Raw genomic sequence first — 24,140 nt, 5'->3', positions numbered from 1 at the left:
TCACCACTCTTCTTTGAAACTGTGCTGTGGGAATCCCTGCAGCATTCACCACCTCCCATCTGGAACACTGTATGCTATCTATTCCACAGAGGAGCTGGTTCCAGACTTGATACAGCTCTCTTCAAACTCACATGCTAACTTTCCAAGTTTAAACTAAATTATAATTGTAATGAATAGTTTGCATAGTAATGCTCTTCTGTTGTTAGCATTTAAGAAATGCTTGGGCATGTGTTCCCAAGCAAGAATATGCACTTGAGGCCCAATGAGTTGTCTCTCTCCTGTTTAGTGACTAGGTAAACCCAGTGTACGTGAATTAAATAGAGAAAGCAAACTTTCCTGCATTGACTCAGCTCTATAATCAGAAGAAATCATTAAAGCTATTTGATTTGTGAAACAACATACAACACAATCACCTAAAAGTTTATTACTTAAAAACCATGAAAAGACTGTAAATTTATTTTAATACACTACAAAATGTTCCTATAATTTCAAGAAACTCAGTAAGTGCCTTTGCCTTGCTTGCTAAGTCCCTGGTGCTGTTTTGGTTCCCGATACACTGAAGAGGTTGTATGGGCAGACACTGCACTGTGTGACGGGGGTCTTGATCATGTCATCATCACAAGGTAACAGTGTCATCTCTGCTGCCCTGTCACCTTCTGTTAGGATAGCTAAAGGTGTCAACTGTCCCATGAAAACACTGAAAACACCCTGGTTCTTTCATGTAAAGTTTGTAACTAAGTTCTACTCTTTGTACACATCTGGAGAATCTCAGAAAAACATATGCAGAAAGTTAAGTCTCTAACACTGTATCATTTCTGGAGGTCAGGTATATCCTTACTAGTGAAATAAGGATTGACACTGAGTTGCACAGGACAAGTAGCACGGCTCCTTTCTTTCACTTTATTTCTTTTCCTGAAATTATTGCATTGCTATAAATTTGGTGGATTTTGTAATAAAAAAGAAGTCATACATTCCCAGGAAAAATGTAGATATGTAAAACTACCCCATAAACTCTCAGGGTAAAGTAAGACATTCCAAATGAGCACAGGAAGATAATGTCAGAAAACAAACCCAATAAGCTTTTAGAAGGACTTTGGTATTTTGATATTCCAGTGAGAAAATATACTGTACAAGTAAAAAGAAAATAATAGAGCTGGGTGGTGGTGGTACACGCCTTTAATCCCAGCACTCGGGAGGCAGAGGCAGGCAGATCTCTGTGAGTTTAAGGCCAGCCTGGTCTACAGAGCAAGATCCAGAACAGGCACCAAAACAACACAGAGAAACCCTGTCTCGAAAAACCAAAAAATAAAAAAAAAAAAAGAACAGAAATATCACCATATTCTGAGTCACGCTAACCTTTAAGCAAATTAATTGCAATACTAGTCTCTTGGTAGTCATTGAGAATCATGGAAGCATGTTGTGTTTCAAAAGCCAGGTGGAGCTGTCATCAGTTAAAACAGCAGCCATGTGAGCTGGTGCTGAAGCTCAACAGTAGAGTACCTATCTGGCCAGTGTAAAGCCCTGGGCTAAATCTTCAGCACTGAAAAACCAAAACAAGGAGGCAAACATTACATTTTCCATTTGCCAAGCAATTCTTCTGAAAACACAGTTGTATAAATGGGGGTATCATTGGTTCTCACTTTATCATCTAAAATTTCTCCTAAAAGAACAGGGAATTCTTTCCATTGGATTCTGGTGTGGCATTTTTATCTTCAAGCTAGTCACTCTGTTTCTGTTTACAACATGTGAAATACTCTAATCAGAACAAAGGTCCCAGCATTGGTCAAACAGCAGGCTTACACTGCTGAGCAGATAGCAGAGGCCAGAGTTCGCTTGTATTATTGTAGAGGTCAGGTTGAGGTCCAATCTGCCTGCCTATTACTTTTAACATTGACTTGTCATAGCAGGGAGCTGGTAGGATTTACCTTCAAAGACCAGAAACATGCACTGTGCCATCCTAAAGGCGGAAGCAGTGGATGGGGCTCATCTGATGCAGATCTTCTGGCATGATGGGGCAGAGTCCCTCTACCCAGCAGTATGGCTGAGAGACAACTGCCAGTGTTCTGAATGCTACCTGCATTCTGCAAAAGCTCGGAAACTTCTCCTGGAAGCTCTCGATGTGAACATTAGAATCAAAGACTTGACATTTGACCGGAAAAAGGTAATTATCTCTAGTGAACTTTACCTTCTCTTTTGAGTTAAATCAAGGAGTTAGTTTATAATAATGTAAATCAATCTTTTTTAACTTATCATATATAGAACAAGCCATCTCCATGGACATGTTTGTGGAGCACTTGGTACAGAGTAGGCATACTTAGTGGAAGAATGGGCTGTTGCTATCATAACTACAATGCTTTCCTTTACTTTTTCTCTTTAATGTGTATATTGTTTATTTTAACTGAAATTTAATTACATCACCTGTGCCTTTCCCTTTCCTTCCTCCAACCCCTCCCATATCCCCCTCCCTCTCTCTCTCTCAAACTGGTGGCCTATTTCTCTTTAATATTGTTACATATATATGTGCACATATAAATATGTAAGTACAGCCTGCTGATATATTATGGTTTCCCTTCAAATTGTATAATTTTTTTTTACCTTTTACTACTACAACTTTAATAAAGCATGCAAATTGCCTTGTTTACTTTCAGTGTGTAGCAGCCTTGAAATACAATCATTCAATTTATATCACAAAAATAGTGCATCTGGTACTCACATTTACTCTTCCATCAAACTAGAAAAGTACAGAATTTGTTCACATCAATGTCAGAATTCAATGAGCTAATCTGGATGGAAATGTTTATCATACTGTCCAGCATAGTGCACTCACATAGAAATCACACTGATTGGTATTATTTATCCAAACTAGTGAGTAGGTGTGTAAGAAGTGATGTCCTAAGAGCGTCACTCTCAAAGTCAACCAGATGTGGCATTCACCATCTTTCTTTCTTCCTTGTTTCCAAATTCTCACCAAAGAACAAATGTGATCAGAAAACCCATCCTTTCCCCATTAGTCTGTCCTCCTCTCAGCTTAAGTTCTCTATTCCCAATTCTCACTCTTAGTAGTCATGCCCTCTCCTAGGAAGTTTGAGGATCACATATTTAGAGTATGTAAAGCAGAAATGTCAGGTTAGCAGAATTCTATTTCTTACACATTGTCTCATCATCCTTAGGCACCAGAAGTAGATCTTCAACTTGTTGGGGAAAGGGAGAGTAATGTTTAATTGAATTCCCTGATCATTTTAAATAACATTCCAAAGAAAAGCAACTTCAGAAGGCAGAAGTGTATAGCTGTGCAATGCACAAATAGATGATAATTGCTTTCTGTGTTATAAGGTTTATATCACATGGCCCAATGAGCATTACAGTGAATTTGAAGCGAACTGGCTGAAGAAAAGATGTTTTTCCCAACAGGCCAGAGCAAGACTCCAAGAAGAATTGTTCTTACCAGGTAACATTGCCATCATCTTCAGTCTATACTAAAATCTTATAGTAGGAATTACTTGAAGAGAAATAGTATTATTTGAACTGGGTGTATTTACAGGACACTGTTTAATGATCTTATACATACATATACTACAAAATAATCAAATCAATGTAATCAGTATTTATATCTCTTTCTCACTTCCTAAGGATTTGCTCAGGAGAAAATTCAAGCCCTTGTATCTTCGTTAAAACAATATTGTAGTTTATGAGGAATGTTCAGTGTCTTAGTAACACAGGTCATTTGGGCTAAACTGAAAAAGAGAACAGAAACATTCTAAAGCATTAGCAGGAGAAAGGACAATGGGCTTGAGCCCTTCTCATCTGAAGTTACTTTACTTCAGATGACTGGGGATCCAAGACGCTCCCTCTATGCCTTTGCAAAGGAGCAGAGTAAATCAGAGATAGCGTGTCATTCTTAACAATGTATAAAGTCAGAACAGCAAAAAAATAACAAAGCACAAATTCCTACCCTGGTATTCATCATGAGACAATGTGAGTAAAACTGGGAAACAATGAGACCAGAACTGAGCTTGCCTATGACTGTGTGTGCATGCCTGTTTCTCTGGAGAGCATTTATACAAGTCTCAGAGGATCTCTGAGCAAAAGTACGTTTAGAGATAACCAAAAGATAGATTCTGTAGCAAAGGGTTGGGGGTGTTATCTCACAGATAATAGGTAAAATAAATGCTGAAAACAAATGGATACTTTAAAATAAAACTTCTAAGAAATTCACAATAATACAGGCCAAGTGGAAATGTTGTGGGAGGTGGGAAAGTCTCTGATTTCTTTTATATTGTTCTATAGATCATTACATATGATTGTGTAGGTCAAAGGCAAACTGTAATATACATGAGTTTTGCCTGTCTGTTGGAACCCTGACTTCCACAGGCACACTAGCCCAGCACATTTCCCTGAATCTTCTTTTTCACTGTCAACATTTATCAGACTACCATCCCTTTCAGTAAATGACCACCTGGGTGAATTCTGTGACACCTCTTTGGGGAACTCTAAGTCTTTACTAAAGGCGGTTCTTCTTTACCCTTTCAAACCTCGCATGTGATATTGTGTGGGATTTTTAAACTAGTCTTACAAAAGTTCACTGGAAGTGGAGATGTTACTTAACAAGCAACTTGTCAGGCAGCTTTCACTAACAAGGTACTGTAGTTTCCTCTTCTCTTCAAGCACAAACCAACCAGTCTTGTCAGGAATTAAACTCCTCTAAGAGCTTGGTTTCACCACTGTGACAGCTAATAAGGATTTGTTCCACTGTTATGTTTGAACCAAGGATCCAATCCCCTTTATCTAGCTCTGTTGGGTGGTTGGATGTAGATGAGTATACAGAGGAAACTATACTTGCTTCTTTTTTTCAAAGAGTGTGTTTCTGGATTCTTGGCGGTCTCCAACAACATAATTTCACAGCCATGGTCTGGGTAAATAGCAATGTCTTAAATGTGTTTTCTGGTATTCTTCTTTTTCTTTAACTCTGCCCTAGTTTTGTAATCCATTTGGATTTTGCTTTCATTGCCATCAAGTTCTTCTCTGTGTCATTTCAGGAAGTAAAAGTCAACATTTTTTATTACCACAGCTTAAGCTTTTAAATGCTGGAAGAGGAATGGCCACACCTCTTCCATTAATATTTCCTGACAAGTGAAGTTTTTATAGCTTACATTGCTCAGTATTATCAGGCAGTAGCAAAATGGAAATGATAGTACCCTCCATTAAGTAGTGGAAAAAGCCGGTCACAATGACAGCTTGCGAACATGAATAACATAAGAAAAACTGGCTGCTAGGTAGACACTGGAAAATATTTTAATGCTTTAAAGTAAGATTCATCTTTAAAATATATTCTCAAGCTGTGCAGTTATGGGTAAAAGAAGAAATAGATGGGCCATTTTTAGGGCCCTGGTTGGATGGCTTTTTGCCTGTAGAACTTGATATCCTGCTCCAATGTGTGTTTTCAAACATTAGTACTCCAAAGCATGTAAACAACGTGAGTTTCAACTTGTGAAAGCGCTTTGCTTTAGACTCAATTGCAATGTTCCTCCTCTGTTCTCCCTTGGGATGAGAGCTATGGTGCTTAGAAAATCTGGAGTCCAGATGCACACCACTTTCTTCCTCTTGGCACAGGTTGCCAAACACAAAATGAAAGGATAAATGACAGTCAGCTGTGGACAGGACCAGACTGTCCCTCTAAACTGAAAGGAAGATGTGGAGAACAACCTTTCCCTTGTGGACAACCATTTAGCTGCACAAAGATTTGGTATCTATTTTGTGCAGGGAATACCAAGGTGTAAGGAAATGCCAAGGTGAAAAAGAAGGAAGCCTGGACATGTAACACGTTAAGTACATTAAGACCATGTGCTAAAGGTTAATGATGACATAAAGCAAAGGATATGTAGAAATGAGAAGTTGCTATTCACACTGAATTTTGGGGAAGAGTTTGTAGGCACAGACAGAAAGAAGAAAATTCCACAGAGAAAAGGACATGCAGAAAACCACAGAAGTAGAAAACAGAAGGATGAATTCAGGAAAGTACAATGAGCTAGACATTGAAATTGCTAAGCAACAGAGGAGATGTCAAGGGCCAAAGTAAAAAATAGTTTGCATATACTGCTTGGTCCATAGGCTAGAGGCAACGATGAGTTTTTTCCAACATAGGGTTCAAGTATACCATTCCATTCATCTCTAAGCTGATTCTCAATTGACAAACCAGACAAATGAGTTCAAGACCTTTACAGGTTTCAGATGATTGCTGCAAGGTTTTCCTTTTCATTGTTTACTTTTGAGTTTGTCTGCCTGCTTTTGATTAAAGTAATATATTATCATAAGTGCCTCCAAGTCCATGGACATCTCCTACTCTTCAATTTTCTTTTATTATAGCCTGTCCACAGAGCACTGTGGTACACACATGACATATAGACTCTATACACACAAAAAAAAATACATTTAAATTTTCTTTAATTTAATAAAATACAAAGTTTTTAGGTAATCATATTTTAACTTCCACATAAAATTTGCCATAATTATTCATTCTTTTTTATTTTGTGAGCTGTAAACTTCTCAAGACTTAACTGACAGAGGTAAAATTGAAAAAAGAAATGCTACATAATACAAACATATATAGGAACCTATGTATTTCTCATTTTTATTATTAGTTTCTGTCTTAGGGTTTCTATTTCTGTGAAGAGATACCATGACCACAGTAACTCTTATAAAGGGAAACATTTAATTGACCTAACTACTTATAGTTTCAGAGCTTTAGTCCATTATCATCATGGTGGGGAGCATGGTGGCATACAGGCAAACATGGTACCAAAGAAGGAGCTGCTAAATGTTAATATGCTGGCACAGGAAGTAGACTGTCTCACTGGGCATGGCTTGAGCATATATTAGACCTCAAAGCCCACCTCCACAATGACACACTTCCTCCAACAAGACCACACCTACTCCAATAAGGCCACACCTCCTAATAGTGCCATTCCCTTTGGGGGCCATTTTTTTTCCAAACCACCACAGTTTCAAAGTGAATGAATCCTTGTTTTTCCTATCTCTTTGTTGCTAAATATATTTCATATTACTCTCTGAATTTAATGACATTTGTTATTGAAAACTGAGATTTTTAAAAGAGAGAACTTAAAATCTCTCCATTGAGCTAGTCTATTTCATTTTTTCAGCAACAAAAACAGAGAACATTGCAAACCAAAAGTCATTTACTCTCAACTACATATTCCCTTTTTATAGCTGAACCTTTCTTTGCCATGCACTTTCATCAGATTGTAAGTTCTCAATCCATAACTAGAATCCCCTCTTTGTTTGAAAAGCACATGTCTCAAGAAGTGAAAACTCACAGGTAACTGTGAGATCCCTCTCAAATCAATTTGCCTTTCACATAGCAAGAGAACTGTATAGAGCTGCTTTTCTCAAGGAGAACTGGGCATTTAATTAATTTTCTTATAGTACCAGAAATATAGTTGGTTTGGTGCAGAGAATGCTTTTATGAAACTTTAGCCAAAAGCAAGACTCACAGATGTGAGATTTTCTTTTTAATTAGCAGGAAATGCTCATAGCACAGTTGTCTAACTCATGTGATAAGAGTTCAAATCCATTCTTAACCTTTGTGGGAGTCTGTGATGAAATATAGGCATTTGTACCATCTATGACTGTTTTTATCTACCTACTAAGCTTATTGTATTTGCTCTGTCATCAAAATAATCCATCATCACCACATCTTACCTGCTCTACTATCAACCCTACGTAGAATCTACTGCCACCAAATGTCCTTCTTCCTGAACCTTTTCCCCCAACCCAGGCCTCTCTTTCATCTTCACTTGTTTAATCATTTACTGTACGAATCAGTGAGATTAAGTGTTGACCTATTTAATCCCAGCAATAAATGAGGCTAATAAAAACTTAAAACTAGTTCAAAGAGTAACAGAGCCAAGAGTTGACTAGAGAGCATCTGCACTAATGAGTACCCCTCCTCGTTCTGTGCTCACAGTGATCTGTGTGTGTGCACCCATCTGACACTACATATGTTGCATTAAATGGTCATTATCTGCTCCACTAGATTTTAATCTAAAAAAAATAATCATTTCAGTCACTTATTTAGCTGAGTAAATATCTACCACACATTGGGAATTTATACATTCATCATCCTGATGGGTACTATTGAATAACGGGTGCCATATATTGGGGTTGAAAATATAATAGGAGAAAAAAAAAACAGGAAAAGGCTTTAGCCCTTAGGCATTTACATTTTTGTCGTGAAAGAGACCCCCCAAAAGTGTACACTTATCTGCAGTTCCTCAAAGAATGAGAAGCAAACAGACACAAGCTAATTGGTAAGTGTGACAATGAGAGTAGATGAATTCCTTTTCTGAGTTCTTGTATTTTTTACACTAAGATGAGGAAAATCATCTGAGACTAAAATAGAGGAGGACTGTGAAAACTTGAGACTAGAAAATGTGAGAAATAGCTAGAAGAGTCTGTGTATTTTTTCACTATAGATTCATGGCCATAGAGGGAGAGCAGTCACTCGGTCTGTTTTCATCTAGACATATTCAGTACTGCAGCTCGAAGGCAGAGCAATCAGGCAGTGGAGCCACTGTGTTCTTCACTAACATTGTCTCATTCTATTTTCATAGCTTGATAGGTTATCTTCATGCTATGTTATCTCGATAGAGGCTGAACATAGAGTTTCTTGTTTCTCAAAGCCCATGCTGATGGAAAAGCATTGAACCCAAAATGACCATTCAAATCTCAAGTTATTAGCTTTGACACAAGTTTCCTGGCAGGTGGGACCTGCATTTTCATTTATAGGAGAACTTGTGAATTTTGCAGTAAACCAGCTTCAGAAATAAAGCATGTGAGTAATAGAGGGAGAATACTCAGATAACATTCAATTCCTATCTTTCTGGTTAATGGGAGAGCAAATATGAGGTAATGAAGTTAAAGCTGCCAAAAGAGATATGAGCTTATTAGTAAAAATATATCAGTGAGCTCACCAAGGAGGCATGAATCAGACCAGTTACTGTTATGTTCCACTGAGGAATTCAGGGGACTTTCACATGCTGAAACACAACATTCAGAGGAAAACAGAGAAGTCTGTGGATGGGGGTCTCACAATCTATGAAGCAGTTGGGGAGAAAGGGAGTTAGTCATCTTTATGATATCTCTAGGACTTCTGTATTCTCTGTGATTCTAAACGTACAACTCAGTGCATACATTATAGAGTTGTTGTAAGGGCTTCCTGAATTAATCAATGTCTAGTGCTTAGAAGAGTCCCTGGAATTCTAAGTGCTTGTTTCGCCATTAAACATCTTACACAAGCCACCTCACTCTTTCTGTGTTGCATTCTCCAGCGTGGTAACCATTCTCGGCAAAGGCCTATGGGTCTAAGATATTCCAGTGTCATGAAAATGAAAATGTGTTTCTCTTCTCAGAAGCTCAAACTTGTTTAGAGCCTCATTTATATATTCACATACAATCCACTCTAGACTTTTAGAGTTGGGCTGGAGAGATAGCTCAGTGCTTGAAAGGTCTGGCTGCTCTTCCAGAGAACCAGGGTTCAATTCTCATAACCAGCATGGTAGTTCACAACCATCTGTAACTCCAGTTCTAAAGGATCTGATGCCTTCAATTGGCCTCTGCAGGCACTGCACACACATGGTACACTTACACAGAGATAAAACATCTGCGCACATAAAAAAATAAATCTTTAAAATAGAATAATTATGTATGAGTCAAAGTAAAGTAAGGAAAGATTTAAGGTGCAGAGCACAATTTGCTCTGTAAGACCTACTTTGTACTCTCCCTAGCATGTCCACTGGGGGAAACAGGAGAAAAACTCATTATTAGTGGGGACATAAAAACAAATAGTGTGGTCTCCATTGTTTGTGAGGTTCTTGCCATCTAGTGGGAGTGGCAGAGATAAGGTGATGTGTCTGAACAAGTTCCCTCTCCACTCCCAGCAGCTGTTTATCACTGTTGCAAGCTTCACGGGCACTTGACACAATCATTTTACTAGTACATATTTGTGTTTGTTTCTTTACCTATCTACCCAAATTTCCAAGCAAGGAACTCAATCATAATACCTATCTTTATTCATGAATGTAATCTTTTTTCAACAAATACATGTTGAAGAAGATTTCGACATGAAGAGATAAGCACTATGGTATGCATCAAGGCTGAGCCAAGAGGAGAGACACCTCACCCTTGCCTAGCAACCCAAGCAGGTTTCCAGAAGCAGGCTGGTTTTCAGAGGCTCTTGCCACATTTCAATCCACAACTGTGAGACTAACAGTCTCCCTCCCTGCATGAGGAAACAATCTCAGCTGGAAAGACCCAGAGTTGGATGCCAGGAAGAGCAGCCCTCAATCACTGTAGAGTAGTGTGATGTCCTCAGATTCCTCACTCCATATCCAAGACACTGAAAATGTGTACTGTCGTGTCTCATATAGTCCCATACTGGTGAACACCATTGCCAGCAGCAGTGAGCCATACACCAACAGTTCTTCCTGAGGCTTTCTTCCCTCTTCCTGCTGCCAGGGTTTCCCACACACAAACTTCTCGTCTTCAGATCCTCGTCTCATATGAACATTAAAGAAGGGCAGGTAACCAGGATCTTAAAAGCCATATAGAGTTCACCAGACAAGAGATAAAGGACCACAACCTCCATCCAGTGAAGGAAGGAGACCCAAAGCCCTGTTTCTTTCCTCTGCCTTCTCTCCTCTATTAGGGATCAGAATTGGGTTTTAGTGGAGCCCTTAGAAGTTATTCATAATAAAATACTGAAAATAATAAAATGGCATTTATATGACTATATGTAATTATTATAAAATGAAATGTAATTAACAGACTATGAAGACATTAAGAAAAGAGTAAAAATTTAACTGATGCTATGTACATTAGATAAGCCATCTCAGAGCCAAAGGCCCAGCATGGTGCGGGTAGCCAGGAGGTCCTTGATTTTTGAAATAACACTTTGAAAACCCACTTTCTATGCTCATGAATCTTTAACTAAAGACCTTCTTTGTGTCTTTTCCTTTCTGAAATATAGCTCAGGGTCCAGGAATGTGATGTTTAGCCCTCAGTAGGAACCCTTACACAAACAGTTCCTTGAAATCTGGCATGTAGCCCAATCATAAACTTTATGATGTGTGAAGCGCATGTTTGAGGAAGTATTCATTAGTAAGGCCATAAGTTAAATGAGGAAGGGTGGTCATACCTTACATATTCCATCATTTCCATTCTGCTTATATATCCAGACGCAAGTGTGAAGCCTAAATTTGTTCTTAATATATTCTCCTGACAAATGTTTTACGCTCGTCAGATGTATTTTCTTTTAAGTCCCCTGATAGTTCTCTTTTGCTGTTGGAGGAAAATGGGAACACGTTTTGAAATCACTCTCTGGATGTTGACGTTTAATATTCTGTGCAGACATCACTGAATGCTTCATAAGGCAGGTTTAGTGAAAGACAGTATTAATTCTTGCTGATAATTAGAGTGATTTGTGTTCCAGATCAAAGGTCGGATTTGGCAACCAGTCCTTCATAGCATCATCTTTGCAAGTCACATTCTAAACAATGAAGTGTGTTAGTGGTTTATTTTCTGTTACCCAATCTGCTATGGCCTTTAGCCTTTGGTCTCTGGCTTGAGGAAGGCATTGCAGGGACTCCAAAATGAGAGATCTGGTTTTAAAATTTTTAACTCTGTAGAACTTAAAAGATAGATGAAGCATTTCCCTATCCTATAAGAGCTCTGGGCTAAATCTCAGCACCACAGGAAAAAAATCGTTACACTATGATAATAAAAACTTGAAAATAAAAATTGTTGGTAGCTTGGACTGTGTTGGGGTTGTGCTGACTGTGGGTTTTTACTGAAGTCTATGTAATATATCAAGAATAACACAAAAATCTACAGCTTTCCATATTGATAAACAACAGTGTAGTATGCACATTTACAATGGTAAAATGACTCATACAAAAACAAATTTTCATTAAAACATCCTTTAAAGCCAGGTGGTGGTGGTGGTGGTGGTGGTGGTGGTGGTGGTGGTGGTGGTGATGGTGGTGGCACACACCTTTAATCCCAGCACTCAGGAGGCAGAGGCAGGCAGATCTCTGTTGAGTTTGAGGCCAGCCTGGGCTACAGAGAGAGATCTAAGACAGGCACCAAAGCTACACAGAGAAACCCTGTCTCAAAAAACCAAAAAAATAAATAAATAAATCAAAATCCTTTAAATATATATAGTATGCATCTTAAATAAATCCTTCTTGGGTGCAGTTTATATCTTTGAAATTTCTTTTTTAAGTATTTATTTATTGATATTATAATATAATTACATCATTTCCCCGTTCCTCCCTCCAAACTCTTCTAAATTCATATCCTTTTTTTATTAATTGTTGTGATATATATATATATATATACATATATAATTTCTAAAAGTAACCTGCTCAATCTGTATAATGCTACTTGTATGTATGTTTTCAGGCCCAACCACTTGGTATTGGATAAAAAATTGATGTGTTTTCCCCAGGGAAATTTGTTCCTCCTGCTCTTAGCATCTCTTAGTTGTCAGAAGTTCTGAGGCCTCATGGTCTTTCTCCCCTTCCACTTTAGCATGTCTGTTGTTATTGTCCTTGTTTAGCTCTTATTGGTGAGATGATCTATAGCTTCTGACATTACTAGGAGACACAATCTTATAGCAAACTCCATTATCCTCTGGCTATTACTGTCTTTCTGCTCCCTTTTCTGCAATGATCCTTGAGCCTTAGGTATGGGAGATGCTTTATAGATGAACCACAACAACAGCCAACATGACACCATCACCCTAAGAGTGCAGTAGTAGCAATCATACCTTGGCAGTAACCAACAGCTCTCCAATTGGATTTATGACCCATTCAACAAGAGGGAAGTTATGCCAGGTACTGAAACCTAGCCAATTCGCTAGAGCTAGAGAATTCATGGATCTTGGGAGAGAACCTACAACTACTACTTCACTAAACCTGTATAATCCCTAAGTACATTCTAAATATTTGTTCCCTACCCACAAATAAATGTCAACCGTTCCCTATGAAAGAAACATCTATTTGTAGCATACATAGAACATTATATTAAAAAAAAAACAACCCCCAATCAAAATGCAGGTGTGAAAACGATTTTAATTTCAGTTTTATTTCCTTTTCCCATAATAACTGAAATTTTCTGAGCATGATATTAACCTTTATTAAAATAAAAAAAAAAAAAGGTCTGAATACACTGGCAGGAGTTACAGAAGGGAAACTGCTTTTAAATACGAAAAACTTTTGTTGAGTTCATCCAAAGTGAAGAGTGATGTTATATACTGTGCAACTGAGGCCTTTTCCTAATGTTTTCTCTGTGTTTAAAAGCCTGACTAGTTTCCAGGATTATCTTTAAACACTCATGCCTAAATGAGTTCAAAGTTATTCCTCAGTATAACTTACCCTGATTTCTTTGTTATCTGTTAGATTTCTTTTGTAAATAACAGGATAATCTATGAACATTCCAATAGACAACATAAAAAAATGTTCATGAGGTCTCAACCTTACACAAAAAACTATAGGCAACTGAAGAAAGCTGGGAGTAGGAGAAGTGGTCTTCTGTGGTGATATATTATTTGTAATCTAGGAAATGAAGTTTGCCTGAAGATCAGAGGACAGAGCTAGCCACAGAGTAAGCCCTGGAGGTCAGGCAATGGTGGCACACACCTTTAATCCTAGCACTAGGGAGGCAGAGGCAGAGATCCATCTGGATTTCTGTGATTTCAAGGCCACACTGGGCTACATGAGATTAATCCAATCTAAAAGAAAAACAGAGCCAGGCAGTGGGGGCATACATCTTTACTTCCAGCACTTGGGATAACATACCTTTAATCCCAGCACTAGGAAGGTTGAGACCGGAAGTGATATGGCTGGGCAGAGAAAGGAATATAAGGCAGGAGGAGACAGGAACTCTGGCTTCATTCAGGCTGAGGAGTTCGTGAGTTAAGAGGTGGTGGCTGTGGCTTGCTCTGCTTCTCTGAAATTTCAGCTTTCACCCTGTTATCTGGCTCCGGGTTTTTATTAAGACCAATTAGGATCTGTGCAACAGTCTTCCCAAGAAAAGGCATACCAATTGGTTGTCCAATGCCAAGTGACAGCCCTAAAAACATGCATACAAGTAACATTATATGGAATGAACAAGTTATATTTAAGAACATATATGTATATACATATATACATGTATACATGCAATAATAATTATTGAAAAAAGAGGCAATTACTTTGAAGGAGAGTAAGGAGGGGCCAATGGGAAGGTCTGGAGGGAGGAAAGAGGAGTGAAATGTAATTACAATCTCAAAAAATGTTCATTATGGTCAAGTAGCCATTGGAATAAGTTTTTTGACTAGCACTGAAAATTGTTAGCTGCATTCCTTGGGCTACTATCCCCTTCTTTAGAATTCATTAGTACTAAAAGTATCTACCACACATTTTTGTTATGGAGATTAAAAGAAATAAAATTGTAAAGCATCAAGCCTTCTGTACAATTCCTAGAAACTATTAGCAAATAGCTGTTGCGTGATCATTATATGTTAATATGTGCCATGTGTTATGATAGAGTCTCTGTACAGTCTCGTGACAGAGTTATAAATGGCCTGCAGAGAAAGTATAATAGTCCTTGTTTAAGAAATTAAACTGGAGGGCGGGGGACAGGAGGAGGAAAGAGAAGGGAATCTGCAGTTGGTATGTAAAACGAATAAAAAAATTCTTAATAAAGAAAAATAAAAATAAAAAAATTAAATAGAAATTAAACTGAAACTCAGACTCCCAGGAACACACAGATAAAAGGCAGAACAATGATTCAAAGCCAGACCATTCTGCCTCTATTTCCTCCCCATCATGATCTGTCTAATACAAGTTTCATACAAGTATTCAAATTCTACCTAAAAATTAAAAGCAAATAAATGAACAAATATTTCTCTGCTCCATCACCCATATATCAATGGTCAATACATTAGTAGTAGCTGTGGTACTGGCACACACAGATACTTCCATCACTTCTGAATGTTCTACTGGACGGTATCATGTGTCTGCCTATGTTGCTTTAGTTACAATACAAATACAATACAAAGCATTTTTTTCTAAACATTAAAATAAATCTTCATGTATAAATTACTTAACCTCTGTGGGGATTTTTCACAGAGATGGAAACTAGGGGACTCATCCCTTGTAGTTGAGGCAGTAATAGGAATAGTCAAGTAGTAATTAGAATACCAAAGACAATATGAAAATGTCCAGTAATCTCTACTTTCACCAACTGTTGATATTTCTATACTTCCCTGACTGTCCTCTGAGGCTCATCAAGCTTTAAAGTGTTTTCAATGTTTATTCTCAGTTTCTGTATATAATCCAGGTAAGCTTCATTATCTATGACCATAACACTAATGATTTTGCCTTGTAAAAATTTCTCCTCACTGAAAACAGATAGCCTTTCTATGCAATACTAATGACAGGCATCACCCTCTTTCTGGAGACTTCTCAATTACTACAGTCTGGAAATTTAAAATGCAATAAACAAATGATAATGGCTAAACAGATAGCCACATAATTCACTATTCAAAACAAAACTAAGTACATTGCTTATTTGCAAAGAATGTCTTTCACATAGAGCCAACTTTGGTTTTAGAATACTTGGAACCTAAGGAATAGACCTAGGAAACACCATGTGTGGTAAAAGAATCATTAAGAATCATAGGAAGCATCAGATGGGGATGAGATAAGGTCCTCTGCAGTATCTTGAACATATTTCAACGATAGCTTCAACCATACTGTGTTATAATCATCAATGGCTGGGTTGAAGGGATAGCTCAGCTGTTAAAGGTTATGCTCACAACCAAAAATATAATCCCCAATGGCCAAGTTTTCCATAGACTCTGAGATCTTTGGAGAGCCTTGTGACCTAAAATACATTTTAGGGTTGGGAAAAGTAAGCTAAGAAATAGCTACTGAGTAGCTAATACACTCAAGAAATACCACCATGATGCTAAACAGAATCTGATTGCTTAGTCCTGTACCTGAGCTGCTCCAGAGGCTGAGTCTGGAGAACAACAAGTTCAGTAGAATGATACCATCGCCTCACAAATAAATATAAATAAACAAATAGGTAGATAGATAGATAGATAGATAGATAGATAGATAGATAGATAGATAGATAGATAGATAGATAGACAGACGAGAAAAAGGAGGGGACCAGGAAAATATTTCAGTGGTAGCGTGCTTGTCAAATGTTTGTTTGTTTGTTTGTTTGTTTTTGTTGTTTTAATACATGGTCTCTCTATGTTTAGACACATAGTGTGGCTCACTATATAGACCAGGCTAGCCTTGCATTCACACAATCTACTTATGTCTGCTTCCCTCCTGAGAACTGGGATCAAAGGTATATACCACAACCTACTAATACTAAATAATACTAACATAGCCCAATAGAATTAATACAGCCACTAGAAACACCCAATTCATAGTTTTAATTTAGTTCTTAGAAAATCTGGCTCAGTATATAAAGTTTTATGCTTAATAACCCAAATATTTGGGCACTATATGACTTATTCCTGCAAATACTCTCCTGTAACTGCTGGAGGAAGGCTCTCTACATCTGTATATATCTTCTCACAGTCAGAGCTACTATCTTCTAAGAAGTTTTCTATTACAATAGAAATAGCCATGTTGACCTCAAAGAGGAAATGACTGCCAGACGAGAACTACTGTAAGAAACAACCATTGACCTGTTCTTCATTCTTAAGCTAGAGGCTTTGGGGATGGCTTCCATGTATAACACATTCCCTAGTTAGAAGAAATAGCATCACTCATGATAAGGAGAGCTCTTATCCTTTTACTTGTTAGAAAGGATTGCTGTGCTGAAACTGTTTCCTTCCCAGTTAAGAAAGCATGAATGGGTCAGCGAGCATTTCCTCTGAGTTCTACTTCCTTTAGAAATTGTGGTTTGCAAGCCTATAATTTTTTTATTTCTGTTTACCTTTCTGTTTTCTCAAGCAAACATATTTACAAGCATTTCATCATCATGAATAAGAGAACAAAGAACGGCATCTGGCCTTATCTCCTTTGGCACTGCCACCCACAGCTCTGTGCATCCCAAGAACACACTTTCATCGTGGTGCTGACCCCAAACAACAGCTTGATCACAAGACAGCTTCCTAGTAAAAGAACTGAAAAGATAAAGAATCTGTACCTACCTTCCTGCCAGAATAGTCATAATGTTGTTCTAGTGCAGAAACCTAATTTTATCTACTTGGAATCAGACGATGTAACCTGCCTGCTCTGCACACAGTATCTCATGGTTGTTTCTAAGTAGTCTTAAGGACACAGATATCAAGGGCTGTCCTGTCATCTTCTAATCAACATTCTTTGAATAAATGGAACATACTGAATACCAGTTTAGGCCAGACATATTGTAAGCAAGAGGCATATAATAGGCACAACCCCAAAGAAGAAGGACCTGGTGACCAGAATTCCTGATATGACCAACATTCAATAAACCCCATGATAAATCAAAGGTCAACTCCAATGAATTGTGTTTTCCTTTAAGGTTTGTGTTCTAAAAACAAGATAATCCAGAATTTTTTGTTTTATTTTCTTAATTGACAGAATGTGAGTACTGGGGCTCAGAGCTTCAGATGCCTACTCTGAACTTCGAAGATGTGTTAAAAGATGATGAGCATGCATACAAATGGCTCTCCAGCCTCAAGAAAGTAGGCATTGTGAGACTCGTCGGAGCAGCTGACAAACACGGAGAGATCACCAAACTTGGAAAAAGGATTGGCTTCTTGTACCTCACATTCTATGGGTGAGTCTTCAGTTGGTTTGGATTCTGTCATCACAAATGCAGTTGGATCTATTCCCAAGAGGGGGCTTTGGTTATAAGATAAATACAATTATTTTTGTGCTAATATGATAGAGAACATTAGACATGAATGAAACCTTCACAAGCCAAAGTTAACACACTAGTAGCACATAGTCTTACTCAGATGTTTGGTTTGGCTCATAAGATGTTGAAAGAAAATAGAATTAGTTGTCAACACTTTAAAACTAGGAGGCCTGAAATATACATAGACGTATCTTTTCTTGAAAAAACAGGTCTAGCAACACTACAGCCTAAGTCTAGCATGCCAACAATCAACTGAGCATAAACAGGCTACACCTTGTGTCATTTGCTGAAGTCTCCCTCTGCAGACCTGCAAGGCTGTGATATCATAGGATTATGTTGTCCCTAGAGGGGAATAAGATGCACAGATGATCAGGAACATTTAATCATCAACCCTCAATCATTTTAGTGAGTTTTATTATAGCAAAAGACTGTGTCATGTTGGACATAGGCAACCTATTCCCGACCCTTAGCATATGGATTTACTTACACTATTAGTAGATTTACTTTATATAAATGTATATAGTCTTTTCATATGAAAGAACATACACTGCTGTAGAGATTGCCATAATCACAGACCAATGAGTGAGAAGATATTTGAAATTAAGAGCCTCAGGTATATTTTTTTTTATTCCTTTAAAGTTTCTGAAATAGTGATTATCCTCCAGTTTGTAGGTAAGCAATATGAAGCTTAAAGAATTAATTTGTAATGCAGATTCACATGAGTAATAATAAAGGAGGCAAAGTATAAATCTAGGCTTGTCTCTACTTCACTGTTAATAACACAAAGAAATACATGAAAAATGCTGAGACTAAACTAAACAGAACACCTCGAACTAAATCTCTTGCGAGTCATTTCACTTAGTTTTCATTTACGAACAACAAACACTGGAGTCTATTCCAATGCACTTCCCAATTTCATAATAGTGGCCAGTTTGGGTGCTCTTTTCAGAGGTTCTTAGCTCCACCCAAACCACTCATCCATCTAACTGGGGGGTCAGAATCTTAATCCTGATTTACGGTTTGACGTTTGTTTTGTTTCTACAGGTCCTATAAAGGGGCTTAATAACTTGGCCACTGATCTAATATTGTGAAATTTTTAGAATAAATAGTCAAGGTCCATTGTCAAAATAAATCAGACCTTCTACACCTTCTGGTTCCATTTTTCCAAGGCCTTCCCACCCAACCAGAGTGGTTTATCCTATCCCACCACACGTTCCCTGGCAGATCAAAAAATCTGCCCAAGATCTCTCACACTGCACATATGTCAAGATAACCCTTGCTCACCACCTCATAGCTATCCCTGCCGAGTTTCCTACACATTTTCTGCAGTGTTTAATTCTCTAAACTCAATAACTAGCTCAGGGTTTTGTTGTCATGCTGTTTTTGTTTTGCTTGCCTTTTCTGGACTTGGTTATTACTGTTGGTGTTAAAAGAATGGGATAAATTAAGTGTTTTCTTTGAAGTTATCCTTCTTTTCTGCTCTCCTTCTCCTAGGTAATGTGGGAAAGAGATCATTGAAATTGGGTAACATGAGATTTAAAAGAAAATATGTAGAGACTTTCATTAGCATTCTAAAGGGCACCTAAAATAGTATATCTCAGCCTAGGCAACATGTTGGAGTAGGCCATTTTAAAATTACAGATATCTGGCTCCCATCTTCAGAGATTTTCTTTAGCATGAGTGATATTTGATCTCTGCATTGGGATTTTAAGATGATTCTCATGTGCAATCAAAATTGAGAACTTCTGGTTCAGAGGAAGGGACCCTTCTAGACATAGAGTAGAACTTTGGGTGTCCACAACCTCTGAACTCTCATGGATGCATGCCCCAAAAGTCCCTTATTATATTCTTAGGAAATAAGTACCCACCTGTTCTTTTACACTTAAATTGAGTTATTAGCTTGGAGAATTTTAAAAGCTTAAGAAACATTTAGAATAGCTATTTTAGAGAACATTGAGAGTAGCTAGTTTTAGTTCCTAGCTATCATTGCAATGGTTAATTGATTTGTAAAATAAAAACAATAGATTACAGTTTTTCATGCATTCTTCATGTATAGTAGGCAGAAATAAATGCTTAATGGACAAATGCATGCCTAGATATTTTTAAAGGGCTACCAAATAGCAGATGAGTATAGTAAACATTGTAGCATTTGTTAATTATAAACTTACGTTAAACTAAATCAAAATGGTAATCAATTTGAGGACAAAGTACAATCAGCTTCTACATCTACATTTTCTCAGAGGCTTGTCATTATTCTGCCAGTCAGTCTGAATCTTCTAGACAATATTGTTTTTATGCAACTATGTGCAACACTCAACAGCACTAATGCCCCTATGGTGAAAGCTTTCCTGGAATAAAGAATAAGAGCTGGTAAACAAACACACTGTCAGTTTTGTCATTTACATATGGATGTGAAGAGAAGGATAAATGTTTTCAAGATTTATACCTTGATTTAGAGCAATACATTTTATCAAGAATAGAGACAAAAACTCTCACTCCTCCTATACCAATAAAAATAAATTATTGAATTTATGGAAACCCTTTGGGAAATTATTATTTCTCAAGAAATTATTATTGAAAAAAATATTTTAACTTTATCATATAATTGAACCCAGTCATTCTAAGCTACCCTTTTCCTGAAGAGCACCATCTTCTATGATTACAAATTAGAATGTGGAGAATGTATCCTACAGAGTAAATCGTAAAGAAACAATTGCTGCCAATTAAACCGAATGTCTTTCTTGAATATCAGTGTTTGTAAGAAACTATGCTAGGCATTTTTTAAAACTGGGCTTGAGTTTTTATTTTATAGAAACTGATGTTTGTGGGTTACTATATATTGATGAATATAAACACTTCAATTGGCTTCCTCTAAATAATCTAAACAAATAAAAATTCCACTGAAAACAAACAGAAGACTTCAAAGAAGCCAGGGACATTTGACATTGCAAATGAAGTAGTATTTCAATTGACACAATATGCCAAAAAAAAAGTTCCAAGGGGACAAATGTTCCCTTAACATAGTGAAAGTAATGCAAAGTAGAATCAAAATGGAGCAGTATCTAACTGACAAGATGGCCTTTAAAGAAACTAATTTAGGGGGTGGTAAGGTTGTTCTTGAACAGGACCAGAATTTGCTTCCTAGCACCTATGTTGTTGGGCAACTCACTACCATCTGTAACTCCACCTCCAAGAGATCCAACAGCCACTTCTAGTCTCCATGGGCACCTGTACTCATATGCACAAACTCACAAATAGACACACAAATACTCATAACTTAATTCATATATGCAACCATATATAAGTATGTATGACATGTATAGATACCTATTTAAGTGACCACTCGATGTTATGTGTCATGTCTTCCTTACCCCTACATTAATCCAACTTAGGCACATACCATTCCTCCTCATGCCTGCCACAGACGAAACTAAGACATCTGTATCTCATTGCCATTATCATTCAGAGCTCCTGAACAATGAAAGTGGTGGGTAATCAAGGTTCAGTTTTTAGGTCTAGCTTAGTGCCTATGCTACAGAGAGCCTGTGAGAGATGACTGTAGCCATGGTCCCTTTCTCAGTTGTTTGCTCAGAATTGCTTCCATCCCTTCTTTATAAACCCTTTTGCACATAACACATGGCCTTTGATTTTCCATCCCCTATCTTATTCTCTTGACAGACAACTTGTGCTAAGCCTGTTTAGAGCTAGTTTTGTTTTTTGTTTTGTTTTGTTTGTTTGCTTGCTTTTGTTTTTCTTGTCTTTCTGACTTAGTCAACTAAGCTTTTTCATTCTCCCTTCCAACAACCTTTCCTGGTTCATGGTCCTTGATCTGGAAGCTGCAGGGAAGCAATCTCCCTCAGCCAAGCCTGCTCTGTGAGATTATTACTGGTACTTTCCTCCCAAGTCCAGGCATTATGATGCAAAACAGCATCTATTTACTTCTCACACAAATGAACAGTTTTGTATTCTCAGTGACCAATGAGGAAGGAAAAAATGTGAATTCTCTCCTCCACTAATATGTAACATAAAATAATTTTTGCTTTTTTATTGAACAGTCTGATTTTAATTATAACAAGCTCAGTATGAAAGAAAATGAACACAGTTGTAAATGACCCCTATTGATTATTTGCTAGTTTGTCAGTGTTTAAAACTATAATTTTCTACACAGAGAAACCCTGTCTCAAAAAAAAAAAAAAAAAAACTATAATTTTATTAACACAATACTGAGAAATCCCAATGACCTCAAATAGGGGAAAAGAAAATGAAACCCTCAGAATTCATTTTCTTACTAATTGTGTGACTCTACATAAACTGTCTGGCTATGCCAAGATGTCACTTATTACCTAAATGCATTTATATGTTACAAAGCAAGATAGGAGAAGAATAAAGAGGAAAGTCATCCAGTTCGAGCAATAAACCAGTCAACCTGCTTGTGACTGGGTCACCTTTGAAATAAAGATGTAGATATCACTGCTCTGTTCATATTGAGCATTTTGCTAGTCAAAATGGTGACCTGGTCAGGATCATACCATCAGTAACAATTCAATGTGTGATGCACAAGTTACTGCTAAGTGAATTTTCGGTCCTAAAGACTTTCATCAAGTCAAGATTTTGGAATTTCTTTCCAAGCATTATTGATGACTATCTATCTTTATTTCAAAAGTTAACCTTATTGATGACTATCTATCTTTATTTCAAAAGTTAACCTTGTGAGGAACTCATAGTAACTCTTCATCAGAAAGTCGAGCAGAAGAGGCAAAGGCTTGCGACCACAACTAGCTAAACAAACTATTTTCTTTCCAGAGTGAGGCCAGAATTGCAGATTTCTAGCTTTTGATGTTTGGTTTTCTAAAACTATTTTATTGCCTGGGTTTCGTATCTAGCACACATAGCAAGGTCTAGACCGTGTGAACAATGAATTTAAAGTGAAAACATTCTGAAATTAACTTCAGGAATAAGATTAAGATATGAGGCACAGAGAGAAAAGTGCTTAAATAAACAGGCTTGTCAAATGTTATCTTATTGCCAAATAACACTTACAAGGACCCATCATAGTCAAAAAATATAAATAAATACTTTGCAATGCTTTCTCCAAAGACTTTAGAAACAAAAGAAGACCTGGACATTCTAGGGCATTCATATTAAATTAGTTCCCAAAGAGCGGTCCCCAAAACAGAGTTTAATCATGGATTTGCTCTTGGCTACTTAAGTGAGAAGCCCAGCTAAGCCTGTCATATAACTTCCCATATCTCTGTTTCTCCACTGCTGAGGGTTTTAATCCCCACGATGCCTTCTGAGATCCTGGGATGAAAGTTTGCTGGAAAGGGAATAAAACACTGTGAGTACTGCCCAGTTTCACATCTGCACGAGCGCCTTGCGTGCAGACCTCATCAGCTGAATAAAATCAAACAAGTTTCTCGTGGGCTATCTGTCAAGCACACCAGCCAGAGCAGCTAGGAACTAGAACACTGAAATGGCGTCTGGGGATTACAACTGAAGAACCTTCCCAGCATCCACTGGACTTATGCTGGTGTTTCAAAGGACATCTGTAAACCAGCCCAGCAACAGTTCACGCACCAGTGTATGTTAGAGATTGTGGATGCATGAGTGGACTAGTCACAGTCCCTGGCATCCATCCCTTTATAAATCATCCCCATCATTAGCACTGCCTCCAAATCTGACTTTGAAGCAGCTACTTGTTTGACACGCTTGTTACCAGAAAATATTTCTGAAGTGTGGGGGTGAAACAGGCAAAGAAAAAACAAGCTAACCCATTTTATTGAAATGTCTCGCCAAGAAACAACTTGGGGACACGGGAGGGGGTGCGGGGGTGGGTGGGTCATAGCCTGTCTTGAGTAAAAAATGGTTTGTGGGGTATGGAAACCAACCGAGAAGTGATTCAGACTTGAGAAAAAAACAAAGAAAACTTGTCTGAGTTCTGAATTTAGTTTGTAATCCTATGCTACTTTGAAAAAAACTGAACCACTGCAACTTTGTAATGAGTTGTTTTAAATGTAGCACTGACTGCAGCGTTTGAGTAGGAGGAAAGCCTTGAAAATGAGCATTCTAGTAAGTACTAGGGTTTCTCAGGCAGGATAACAATGAGTCCTGTTCCTACAGCCATTGTGACCCCCCAGCTCGTGTTATTTGCCAAGAGCCAGTCCCTGGGGTTCCCTTTGTGGTATTAAGTTTCACAGTAATTAATGCTGCTGCCA

The 24,140-nt window shown here is 37.7% G+C and overlaps 1 protein-coding gene and 1 long non-coding RNA gene across 4 annotated transcripts in view; one reads left to right on the top strand and one right to left on the bottom strand.

Annotated features, from left to right (window-relative positions):
• Positions 1-24,140, top strand: part of Bbox1 (gamma-butyrobetaine hydroxylase 1) — a 50,647-nt gene that overhangs the window by 7,292 nt on the left and 19,215 nt on the right. Inside the window, exons 2-4 of one of the 2 annotated variants that reach the window (XM_028882383.2) lie at positions 1,908-2,161; positions 3,334-3,448; positions 17,646-17,844. In XM_028882383.2, the coding sequence (XP_028738216.1) occupies positions 1,943-2,161; positions 3,334-3,448; positions 17,646-17,844 (533 nt within the window). In that variant the 5' untranslated portion in view covers positions 1,908-1,942. Of the gene's footprint in view, positions 1-1,904; positions 2,162-3,333; positions 3,449-17,645; positions 17,845-24,140 lie in introns of both variants that reach the window. The other variant, XM_028882384.2, reaches the window with a different exon arrangement.
• Positions 14,009-24,140, bottom strand: part of LOC114702108 — a 37,482-nt gene continuing 27,350 nt past the window's right edge. For both annotated transcript variants that reach the window (XR_005091371.1, XR_005091370.1), the window contains one exon: positions 14,009-14,145. This is a non-coding gene — a long non-coding RNA (uncharacterized LOC114702108). The remainder of the gene's footprint in view (positions 14,146-24,140) is intronic.

The sequence above is a fragment of the Peromyscus leucopus genome, chromosome 4 (genome assembly GCF_004664715.2).
Source record: "Peromyscus leucopus breed LL Stock chromosome 4, UCI_PerLeu_2.1, whole genome shotgun sequence".
In the NCBI taxonomy this organism is placed as follows: Eukaryota; Metazoa; Chordata; class Mammalia; order Rodentia; family Cricetidae; genus Peromyscus; species Peromyscus leucopus.
This window is presented reverse-complemented; position numbering and strand designations above follow the sequence as displayed.